The 12760-nt window shown below is 44.6% G+C and overlaps 1 protein-coding gene across 6 annotated transcripts in view; it reads right to left on the bottom strand.

Annotated features, from left to right (window-relative positions):
- Positions 1-12760, bottom strand: part of atp11c (ATPase phospholipid transporting 11C) — a 152951-nt gene that overhangs the window by 45650 nt on the left and 94541 nt on the right. For all 6 annotated transcript variants that reach the window (XM_072505946.1, XM_072505951.1, XM_072505950.1 and 3 more), the window contains exon 20: positions 5857-6031. In XM_072505946.1, coding sequence (XP_072362047.1) covers positions 5857-6031 — 175 coding nt within the window. The remainder of the gene's footprint in view (positions 1-5856; positions 6032-12760) is intronic.

Genomic DNA, 12760 nt, shown 5'->3' with positions numbered 1-12760 from the left:
GCCCCACACCCATTCACCTGAACTTTTAATTTTTCCCGCTGGCACCCACCACGGCCACACGCCCATTCGGCCGATACCTCTAAGGACTTGCCTCAGAGGCCCACCAGACCAGACGCCCGATCGTAGGTACTCTTCTGATTGGATGGTAGAATCAGAACAGTAACCCCACCATGATGACTACATTTTTGTCTGTTCTTTGGTCGCTCAGGCAGTGGAGAAAGGCGTGAGACCCGCCCTGCCTGGGGACCCCCCCATTGGTCAAAAACGCTCGGGTAGGGAAGATACGGTATTGGTAGCCGTCCTACCCGGGGACTCCACCCAAATGTTACCCGTCGCGGCCCACACGCACCTCATTCGACCTTTTCTTTCAAAAACAGTTTTATTTTATTTAGGCAACCTTTGGGTTGCTGCCACATGCTATTTACATCCTAGAGCATTTGGATGAAAAAGTTAGCACTGGTCCACCATTGGGAAGTGTGCCGTGTCCAAACATTTGTTTTGGAAAAAAAAATGGGGGGGAGAGTCACATGCTGTGACCAATTATATAAGGGTTTAATTGGCCCCAAGAAGGACAGACACACTAACACACCAGATATTAAACCGAAGTATTTACACACACTACGCTTGTCTTACAGAACTCCAGAAGCTCCAAGTCCGGAGAAAACCAGCAAAAACAGGAAAAGGAAAAGAAAGAAGACAGCCATGAGGACTCCTTCCTTCGTGCTCAACATACTTATTATGGACTTTTGGTTGCGCGGGAACGCGGACCCCATCACTCCAAACCCCTTTACTGTAAACACTTCACGGCCCAGTAGTACCGAGGGCCCAGTCACCAACCACGCTGCATTATCCTGGTGTGCCAAGTCCATAACTTGGTACTCTCTATCGTACATCATTGAGGCACTGTTGGCATTGGCTATACTCAGTTGTGCAGTACAGACCATGTGCCTCCGCAAGTGGAAAAGGAGAGCGTACCGCGCTCGAACCCCGGTCTATCGGATCCAATCCCCGATATTCGGCTACAACCAGACCCCAGACCCCCGCGATATACGAATAATAAAACATGCACTGGCGGTTTTTCCTGAAAATAAAAAGAGAATGTGTGGAAATGTATGATCCTGAGCTTGACTGCCAAGCCAGGAAAGAATATATTAAATGTTGTAATTGTTATTGTATAGAGAGATAAGACTGTAAGTTTGAAGAATTGTTTAGGTAAAATTAGAGGTTCCCAGTTTATTTTTTTTTTCAGACACATGCCCCTGCCTGACATAGCGCCCTCAAGAATTGTTTAGGCAAATTTTTGTGCATAGCTAGGGTCAGAGTAGTGGCCATGTGGGAGGTGCCCCCCCAGTCGGGAAACGAAGAGGACAAAATTTATGTGATCCTTCACACTTCGCGTTAGGATCACAAGGCGGGAATGTAGCCATGTAAAATGGCTGCATTCAGATTAATCTGGCCAAAACACAGTTTAAAATGGCTAACCCGAAAGACTGCTGGGAAAAGCAGCCAAGAAGACACAAGCAGGCAGCTGCAGACAGGTTTGTAGCTTCAGCTCTGGGAACGTAGCCCAGATCGATACTCAGGGCTATCAACAGTCCATCAACCCAGGTATCCGCAGTTTCATTCAGGACTGTTTACACCTAATCTACTCAGACATCCACAGTTAAATCGGCTATCCCCGGGAACAATTGCAACATATTAGCAATTGAATACCGGGCCAGACCTGTCGGCGCCTGCAGTGGCCGAAACAAAGACAGGTGAGCGACCACCCCCGATCAAGGAATCGCCTCACCATTGGACACATCGACCCCAGAGACTGGGGACAGAATCCAATCACTTGGGACTCAGGGTCAAGGGCCGCCCCGGGAGGCGGGAAGCCCCTGGGCCCTATAAAAGTAAAGGTCCAAGTTCAGATCGCTCTCTCTCTCATCTTCGCCTGCTCGAGACCTTCGCAAGACCAGCCACCGGCCACTGTAAGTGTGAATCCAACGATCGCTATCCGGTAGAGACACCTAGCCACCGACCTGTAGCAGCCTTTTGAATCCCGCGGGCCAGATTTGATTGGACAAGCCATTTGCTTCCCTGACCTGGTGGGCTCTACCTAAGTTAAGTATTGGCCAGTAGTGATAGGTTTATTATATAGAAAGTAGTATTAGGGTATTAACATTGCTTGTTGTATATAATAAATGACCGTTGTTTTAATCCTTACTAAGCGGTGTGCTGTATTATTAATCATAACCTGAACTTGAACCACGTGGCGGTATCATAAAGATACCTGGCAACTCATGAGCAAAGGTGACGGAAACAGAGCAAATAGACTAAGGTTAAAAAGAGCAACAACACCAAAATACTTCAAAAAGATATAATAAAAAGGGATGTTGAACCAAAGAAGAGAGAGAGAAAGACATAGATTAAGCGCTGACCCGATAATAGGCCAAAAAAAAGGGTGTTAAGGACGATCGCGAGATAGAGCGCTACTGGGGCTCAGGGGGGGATTTCAAATGGAGGCTGGATGGCAGAAAGTGGGGCAAGGATAGGTTATAAAGCGGGTTGAAGACAGACGCAAAAGTTTGTGAGCTTTGTATTTGGAGGAGGTTTGACAGAGGGCAGGAGAGATCATGAATGGGTTTAAATAGAAGAATGATTATATATCTGAGGCACTGGGGGAATAAGAGAATGTGTCAGCAGGCACAGGGATTATACACGAGTGGGACTTGGTGTAGGTTAGAATACAGCCGACAAGAGATTTGGATGAGCTGAAAGTGGAAAATCTGAGATCAGACAGGAAAGAATTACAATAGTTGAGTCGGAACATGACAAAGGCAAGGGTGAAGGTCTTCAGCGGTATGGAGCTTAAGATAAGCATTGAATAAGATACTGAGATTGTGACTACCCAATTGGACAATGACAAGGGACGTTGACAGTTGTCAAAAGGGTAAGGAGATTGAACCAGGGTCGAAGAGTCTGGCTGTAGTTTTCCAAATGTTAAACTGGAAGAAGCTCATCCAAGACAGCTGAGCAGACAATGTGACAGAAACAGTGATGAGTGAGAGCTGGTTGACATTGTTAATTGCACATCAACTGTGGTTAACTAGGTGCAGGTGGAGGGCATTCATTGGGTTGTTACCCGAGCACATCACTGGGTGGCGATGAGGAGTGAGTTATCAGGTATAGGATAATGTTTCCCTTTGAATAAACCAAAACAGAATAAAGGTTGGCTTTGGTTAGCAATAGGAAGATGGAGAACAGCTTTGGCAACTTAACAGATGGTCTCCACCTTGGTGACGGAAGTAATTTCTCAGAAAATGAATATGTAGTCACTGAAGGTTCAGTGACATTGCTGAATAGGGAAATTATTCATCTAGTAACCAACTGCAAATTTGCAGTAAACTTGCAATACTGACATCAAAAACAGTTCAACACACTTCAGTGAATATTATTCAGCAACATATTGTACAAATCCAGATTACACCACAGATATCTTATCTTAGTTGAAAGTGGCAAAGATTTAAGTACGTTCAAATAAAACATTGAATAACAGAAAGAAACGAGCAATCAATAGTCAAGCCCATAGAATGAGTTTGACTTAACAGATCTCTTGTAATACCTACGTTGGCTGGATTCCTTCCCATTGGTTTAATTTGAGAATAATAAATGAATAGTAGCAACATGGGTACAAAATTGGCTGAATGACAGGGGCAAAGTAATGGTGCAGTTATATTTCTGACTGGAGGAAACTTTATAGTGGAGATCCTCAGGGGTTGAAGTTAGGACCCCTGCTTTTGCTTAGTGTACAGGGCACAATTTCAAATGTTGTGGACAATACAAAAAAAACTTGGAAACATTGTAAACTGAGGGGATATAATATAGAAATGATGGGCAGGTTTGGTAGAATTGTCACACAAGTGGCAGGTGCAATTGAATAGAAAGAAGTGTGAAGAGACTCATTTTAGAAGGAAAAATGCAGAGACAGTATATGGTAAAAGGCACAATTCTAAAGCGGGCGCAGAGGCAGAGGGACATGGGTGTATGTGTGTATAAATCATTGAAGGTGGCAGGCCAGATTGAGAAGGTGACTAATAAAGCACCTGGCATTTTATTAATAGTGTCATTTGAAATGGGGCCCTTCAATCAAAAAACTGAGAACCACTGAATTAGATTAGAGGGCAGCACGGTGACACAGTGGCTAGCACTGCTGCATCACTGCATCGCCTTCTGCACTGTAGAGATTCTATGATTATGAGTCTAATCCGGCTACATGGAATTCACTGTATAAATTGTGGTTGGGATAGAAACGCTCAACACATTTAAAAGGGTACTTGGGTCTACATCTGAAGTGCTGCAAACTGCAAGGTTACAGGCTAGGCGCTCGACAAATGGATTAAGATAAGTGGCAAGTTTATTTTTTCCCCCTGCTATTCAATCTGCTACCTAGCTTCCTAAATTCTTCTTTCTACCCATGTTGTTGGTACAAATGTGAACCATATCCTGTGTCTGGTTACCCTCCCACTTCAGAATGCCCTACTCCTATTCAGTGACATTCCTGACCCCAGCACCGGGGGGCAACACACTATCCTAGAGTCACATCTCAGAAACACCCATTTGCATCCCTCACTATGGTCTCCTAACACACTATTGCTTTGTTTTCCAACGCAGAGAAACAGTTCTCCAGCGAGATACACTCTGGAGCTTTTCTATCTACCTTGCCTCCCTTCATTTGGCTGGTGATCCCCCATTCCCTCTCTCGACTGCGCTTCCTTAAGCTGCGGGGTGACCAAATCTAAAAACATGCTATCCACGTAGCTGTCAGCCACGCGGATGCACCTCAGTATTTCCAGACGACGCTCAAGCTGCTCAGACCGGTTGGCACTACCACATACGTAGCCACGCAGACTTTTAAAGAGCATCTACAAATTCCCACTTGCTGCAGGCGGTGCAACACGCAGGACTGAGCTCCCCTGCCAGAACTTTAGTTAAAAGGCTATTTTTACTGGGCATAAATTTAAACTGAGTTTTTAAAAAAATCTCGAACTTGTCTTGACTGTAAAGTAGAGAAAACAACTTACCCACTATCTACCAGTCAGCTCTCCCCCTTGTGTCAATGTCACTCTTCAGAAATTGAAGTCAACTCTTCTGGTGCCGAGAGCTCTGCTCTGTCCCATTGCTCCCTCACAGGTCAGCTCCTGTAGTTACAACAACTCTCATCTATATTCTTCAATCATTTATATATAATGATGGTATATATTAGGTCCTTCTCCATCTTTTCCAAATTCCCAGCGTCTCCAAATCCCCAATTAAATCCCATTCTGTTCAGCCCCTCAGGCTTTTATACTATTTCCAAGTTCCCATTTGACAACTCAACTACCTTGCGCCTGCCGATCAGCATCTATTAAAAAACTAACGCTTACAACTGATTGCCAGTTAGCCACCACTGGCAGGCAAGTTCTGTTAACTAGAATCTCTAAAGTTCTAAGTTTTAAGTCAAGCTGTCAAATGAGGACTGTTTTTGCAGATTCCACTTCCCGATACTTACCAGAACTTCTCCAAAGTCCCATTTAAGCCACTCTGTTCAGATGCCACTCCTTTTCAGAACTACACTGTTCAGTACCGCTCTGCTCTATAACTGTACATCCCAAGGTCAATCTTTAATAGCTGTTTCATGGCAAATGTTTGTATCTTCTTATGGGGAAAAAATTACTTGTCTTTTTTTGAAAAACTCTTAAAGAAAAATACTTTTGATCAGAAGCATATATGATGACACGGGGGATAGACATAGAAAGATGCATGGATACAAAGAGGCAAATGGATGGATTTACACATGGATAAATAAACATGTAAAAAAAGTAGCCAGTATACCTGTGCTTTCTGTAATGGGGCCATACGGCAACATAAAACTGCAGTACATCTATGGCAGATTTGCAACAGCAGGTTTTTGTAGTTGCTTGTGCTCCCATCTTGGGTTGGTTTCATTATTAGTGACAGAGCAGCACCATCAATGATCAAACCATATTCCTGCGTAGCAGACCAACTTCTACAACAGAAATGGATGCAGATTTACTTTTGAGAAATGCAACGTAACACACAAAAAAAAAATCACTCCCATACCTGGATTCACACAACTGCGAAATGACTTGATCATTGTCATTTTTGGTGCAGTACAGATGTTCTGTCACTAGATGCCAGTGTACTTTCAGCACTGAAAGTACCCAATCATAGAATTCCTATAGTGTAGGAGGCCACCATTCAGCTCGAGTCTGCACCAACTCCCTGAAAGAGTACCCTAGCTGGGCCCACTTCCCCGCTCTATCCCCATAATCCCACCTAACCGTTGGACACCAAGGGGCAATTTAGCATAGCCAATCCACCTAACCTGCACGTTTTGGACTGTGGGAGGAAACCAAAGCACACAGAGAAAACCCACGCAGACACACTGAGAACAGACAAAACAGACGAACTTCACACAAGTCACCCAAGGCCAGAATCGAACATGGGTCCCTGGTGCTGTGGAGGCAGCAGTGTTAGCCACAGTGTCCCAGGGGGCAATCACAATCTGCATTCTAATTGGAACAATAACTGCGGATGTTGATATTCAAATACACCCAAGTGATTAAATGTTGATTTCTCAATGTATAAATGAGGAACATAGTTTTACAACAACTTGCACTTATGTTGTAAACCATCCAAGGTACTTCACGGGGACATTATGAAACATGGCGCTCCTTAAAGAGACATGGGATAGGTTGCGAAAAGCTTGGTCAAAGGTGATAAAGTTTGAGACTGAAAGCGAGAGAGAGAAACTTCAGAATTCCGGGCCCAGGAAGCTGAACACCTGGTGGGATGATGTACCAGTTACGTAGCAGTCAGGAACATAGGAATTAAGAACAGAAGTAGGCAATTCAGCCCTCCGAGCCTGCTCCGTCATTCAATCACATCCTGGCTGATCTCTTCCTGGTCTCAAATCCACCTCTCTACCCGTTTCCCATATCCCTTTAACCCGTTTAAATAAAAATCAGATACATATCTTTCTCCTTCTTGAAACCATTTAATGATTCCACCACACTATAGGACAGCGAGTTGCACAAATACACCCCCCTCTGCGAGAAGTAGTTCCTCCTCATCTCAGTTCTAAATCTACTGCCTCTAAACCTATATCTGTGACCTCTCATTCTAGATTTCCCCACAAGGGGGAACATTTTGTCTACGTTTACTTTATCAATCCCTTTTAAGTATTTTATATACCTCGATCAGATCCCCTCTCATTCTTCTAAACTCCAGCGAGTATAAGCCCCAACTCTTTAATCTCTCCTCATACGTCAACCCTTTCATCCCTAGAATCTTATCTAAATGATAAGATCATTTATCTTAAATGATCATAAGATGATCAATTTCACTGAAAATATGAAGCGGAGCAATTAAGATTCAGAATTTGGCATGGTTAACTTAGAGAGATGAGACAGAATGGTGGCAGCAAATTAGTCAAAACCGTTATCAGGTAGAACTAGAGGTGAACTGTGGCAGGAGTTTAATAAAATGAGTTTTGCCTAACCAAGGGTATGCACCCCTAAAGGACAAGATTTCTACTTACCAAATAAAATAGCCAAAGGTCGACAAAATGAGTGTGAGTGATAACATAAAACTAAATTAAAAAGAGCAAAAGGGCAAAGGATAAATCCATGGGACCAGAAGAGATGTAAAAACATCAAACAAAGACAATAAAATAGCATTGGTTGCAAAGAAAAAATTCAAAATGAAGACAACAAAAAAAAAACTCTTGAAGAAAAGCAGTAGCTAAGCATCATACTGATCCTTTAAAAACAGAATGCAAGTAATATTGCAAACGAAAATAAGACAATGACAGACTTGTTGTATAATTACCTGGTCAGTCTTCCCAGTACAGGAAGAGGATAATATATCTGACATTCCAGGGAAACTAATACTTAATAAAGGACTGGAACTAATTAAAATTAATATGAAGGACACAGTATCAGAAAACAGTGGCTCTGAATCTGATCGATGTATTGCACTGGGGCTGTCAGCCTGGATTTTTTAATGTTCGCCTCCACAGTGGAACCTGAACCTACAATCTTCTGACGTGGGAGCTACCAACTGAGTCATACTTACCCAAAGTGTCAATGCAGACTTGTAAGGTGTAGCTGACTTTTTGAGAACAAAAGCAGCTGACGGGAATGTCTATGGATATAGTTCATATGGATTTCCAGGAGGCATTTGGTAAGATTCTGATTAAGACATCATTGGCGAAACTTAAAGCTCATCGAATTGAAAATAATTATCTTGTTAGTTGATAGGAGGCATTAAAACAGGAATAACAGATATTTACTCCAATTGGAAGCAACTACTCACGCCCCACAACGCCGTGCTGAGGCCTCAGCTGTTCACTGTGGGCCATGACTTCTGCGCCATGGCAAATCAGAATCGGATTGCCACTCCGCTCCCACCTGATAAAGAAGCTGCATCTTTCTCATCTAACTCAGGCCGGGTGAGAACAGCTTTAGTACAGCGGGTTCCTGAGGCCAAAGCCCAGAGGTAAGGAAGATATGTCCCTTTTCACAGCAATAGCTGCCACAGAGTAGTTACGTTTAAAGACCTAGCCAGGGAGAGGCAAATGAGTAAGTGGACAGGATTGAAGGGGTCAGTACTATAGTTACCCAGAAGTTTAGGTAATCCAGAGACTCAGGGTAATGCTCTGGAAACCTAGGTTTAAACCCCGTCACGGCAGAGGTGAAATTGGAATTCAATAAAAATTTAATAATTCATTTGTTATAGTAAGAGTCTAATAATGATCATGAAACCATTTTTGATTGTCGTAAAGTTTCCTTAATATCTGGGGGCTTGTGCCAAAATCGGGAGAGTTGTTGCACAGACTTGTCAAGGAACAGCCCGACAGTCATACTCACAGAACCATACCTTACAATGCCCCAGACAGCACCTTTACCATCCCCGGATATATCCTGTCCCACCAACAGGCCAGACCCACCAAAGAGCAATGGTATACAGCAGTAGCCCTAAGATGCCTCAATATTGACTCCAGACCTCAAGTCACATGCCATCTGGTCAAATATGGGCAAGGAAACCTCCTGGTTACCACTTGCCACTCCTCCCTTTAGCTGCTAAATCAGTACTCCATTATGATGAACATCACCTGGAAGAAGCACTTGGAAGAAGGGCAAGGGTACAAAACATACTCTAGGTGGGGGACTTCAGTACCTTCAAAGGAAGACTCAGCAGCACCATTACTGGCCAAGTCCTAAAGGACATATCTGCTAGACTGGGTCCGTGGCAGGCGGTGAGGAAACCAAGTGTAAAAACCTACTTTACCTCGTCCTCACTAATCTGCCTGTTGCAGGTGCATCTGTCCATGACAGTATGGATAGGAATGACCACTGCACACACCTTGTGTAGACAAAGTCCTGTCATCACCCAGAGGATACCCTCCATCGTGTGGGACTGCCATCATGCTAAATGGAATAGATTTCAAACAGATCTAGCAACTCCAGCCTGGACACCCATCAGGCACTGTGGACCATCAGCAGAATTGTATGGGGCTACAACATGTAACCTCATGGCCCGGCATATCACTCACTGTACCATTACCATCGAGCTGGGGGCTCAACCCTGGTTCAAAATGAAGAACATAGAACATAGAACAATACAGCGCAGTACAGGCCCTTCAGCCCTCAATGTTGCACCGAAACAAAAGCCATCTAACCTACACTATGCCATTATCATCCATATGTTTATCCAATAAACTTTTAAATGCCCTCAATGTTCGCGAGTTCACTACTGTAGCAGGTAGGGCATTCCACGGCCTCACTACTCTTTGCGTAAAGAACCTACCTCTGACCTCTGTCCTATATCTATTAGCCCTCAGTTTAAAGCTATGTCCCCTCGTGCCAGCCATTTCCATCCGCGGGAGAAGGCTCTCACTGTCCACCCTATCCAACCCCCTGATCATTTTGTATGCCTCTATTAAGTCTCCTCTTAACCTTCTTCTCTCCAACGAAAACAACCTCAAGTCCATCAGCCTTTCTTCATAAGATTTTCCCTCCATACCAGGCAACATCCTGGTAAATCTCCTCTGCACCCGCTCCAAAGCCTCCACGTCCTTCCTATAATGCGGTGACCAGAACTGTACGCAATACTCCAAATGCGGCCGTACCAGAGTTCTGTACAGCTGCAACATGACCTCCTGACTCGGGAACTCAATCCCCCTACCAATAAAGGCCAACACTCCATCGGCCTTCTTCACAACCCTATCAACCTGGGTGGCAACTTTCAGGGATCTATGTACATGGACACCTAGATCCCTCTGCTCATCCACACTTCCAAGAACTTTACCATTAGCCAAATATTCCGCATTCCTGTTATTCCTTCCAAAGTGAATCACCTCACACTTCTCTACATTAAACTCCATTTGCCACCTCTCAGCCCAGCTCTGCAGCTTATCTATATCCCTCTGTAACCTGCTACATCCTTCCACACTATCGACAACACCACCGACTTTATTATCGTCTGCAAATTTACTCACCCACCCTTCTGCGCCTTCCTCTAGGTCATTGATAAAAATGACAAACAGCAACGGCCCCAGAACAGATCCTTGTGGTACTCCACTTGTAACTGAACTCCATTCTGAACATTTCCCATCAACCACCACCCTCTGTCTTCTTTCAGCTCGCCAATTTCTGACCCACATCTCTAAATCACCCTCAATCCCCAGCCTCCGTATTTTCTGCAATAGCCTACCATGGGGAACCTTATCAAACGCTTTGCTGAAATCCATATACACATCAACTGCTCTACCCTCGTCTACCTGTTCAGTCACCTTCTCAAAGAACTCGATAAGGTTTGTGAGGCATGACCTATCCTTCACAAAGCCATGCTGACTATCCCTGATCATATTATTCCTATCTAGATGATTATAAATCTTGTCTCTTATAATCCCCTCCAAGACTTTACCCACTACAGACGTGAGGCTCACCGGTCTATAGTTGCCGGGGTTGTCTCTACTCCCCTTTTTGAACAAAGGGACCACATTTGCTATCCTCCAGTCCTCTGGCACTATTCCTGTAGCCAATGATGACATGAAAATCAAAGCCAAAGGTCCAGCAATCTCTTCCCTGGCCTCCCAGAGAATCCTAGGATAAACCCCATCAGGTCCCGGGGACTTATCTATTTTCAGCCTGTCCAGAATTGCCAACACCTCTTCCCTACGTACCTCAATGCCATCTATTCTATTAGCCTGGGGCTCAGCATTCTCCTCCACAACATTATCTTTTTCCTGAGTGAATACAGACGAAAAATATTCATTGAGTATCTCGCCTATCTCTTCAGACTCCACACACAACTTCCCATCCCTGTCCTTGACTGGTCCTACTCTTTCCCTAGTCATTCGCTTATTCCTGACATACCTATAGAAAGCTTTTGGGTTTTCCTTGATCCTTCCTGCCAAATACTTCTCATGTCCCCTCCTTGCTCGTCTTAGCTCTCTCTTTAGATCCTTCCTCGCTACCTTGTAACTATCCATCGCCCCAACTGAAACTTCACACCTCATCTTCACATAGGCCTCCTTCTTCCTCTTAACAAGAGATTCCACTTCTTTGGTAAACCACAGTTCCCTCGCTCGACGCCTTCCTCCCTGCCTGACCGGTACATACTTATCAAGAACACGCAGTAGCTGATCCTTGAACAAGCTCCACTTATCCAGTGTGCCCAACACTTGCAGCCTACTTCTCCACCTTATCCCCCCCCAAGTCACGTCTAATGGCATCATAATTGCCCTTCCCCCAGGTATAACTCTTGCCCTGCAGTGTATACTTATCCCTTTCCATCATTAACGTAAACGTCACCGAATTGTGGTCACTGTCCCCAAAGTGCTCTCCTACCTCCAAATCCAACACCTGGCCTGGTTCATTACCCAAAACCAAATCCAATGTGGCCTCGCCTCTTGTTGGCCTGTCAACATATTGTGTCAGGAAACCCTCCTGCACACACAGTACAAAATACGACCCATCTAATGTACTCGAGCTACATCTTTTCCAGTCAATATTTGGAAAGTTAAAGTCTCCCATAATAACTACCCTGTTACTTTCGCTCTTATCCAGGATCATCCTCGCCATTCTTTCCTCTACATCCCTAGAACTATTTGGAGGCCTATAGAAGAATCCCAACAGTGTGACCTCTCCTTTCATGTTTCTAACATCAGCCCATACTACCTCGGAAGATGAGTCCCCATCTAGCATCCTCTCCGCCACCGTAATACTGCTCTTGACTAGCAGCGCCACACCTCCCCCTCTTTTGCCTCCTTCTCTGAGCTTACTAAAACACCTAAACCCCGGAACCTGCAACATCCATTCCTGTCCCTGCTCTATCCATGTCTCCGAAATGGCCACAACATTGAAGTCCCAGGTACCAACCCATGCTGCCAGTTCCCCTACCTTATTTCGTATACTCCTGGCATTGAAGTAGACACACTTCAAACCACCTACCTGAACACTGGCCCCCTCCTGCGACGTCAAATCTGTGCTCCTGACCTCTATATTCTCATTCTCCCTTACCCTAAAACTACAATCCAGGTTCCCATGCCCCTGCTGCATTAGTTTAAACCCCCCCAAAGAGCACTAACAAATCTCCCCCCCAGGATATTTGTGCCCCTCAGGTTCAGATGTAGACCATTCTGTCTGTAGAGGTCCCACCTTCCCCAGAAAGATCCCCAGTTATCCAGAAATCTGAATCCCTCCCGCCT

The sequence above is a fragment of the Scyliorhinus torazame genome, chromosome 5 (assembly GCF_047496885.1).
Source record: "Scyliorhinus torazame isolate Kashiwa2021f chromosome 5, sScyTor2.1, whole genome shotgun sequence".
NCBI lineage: Eukaryota > Metazoa > Chordata > Chondrichthyes > Carcharhiniformes > Scyliorhinidae > Scyliorhinus > Scyliorhinus torazame.
Note: the sequence above shows the minus strand (reverse complement) of the source record. Positions and strands in the feature narration are given on the sequence as shown.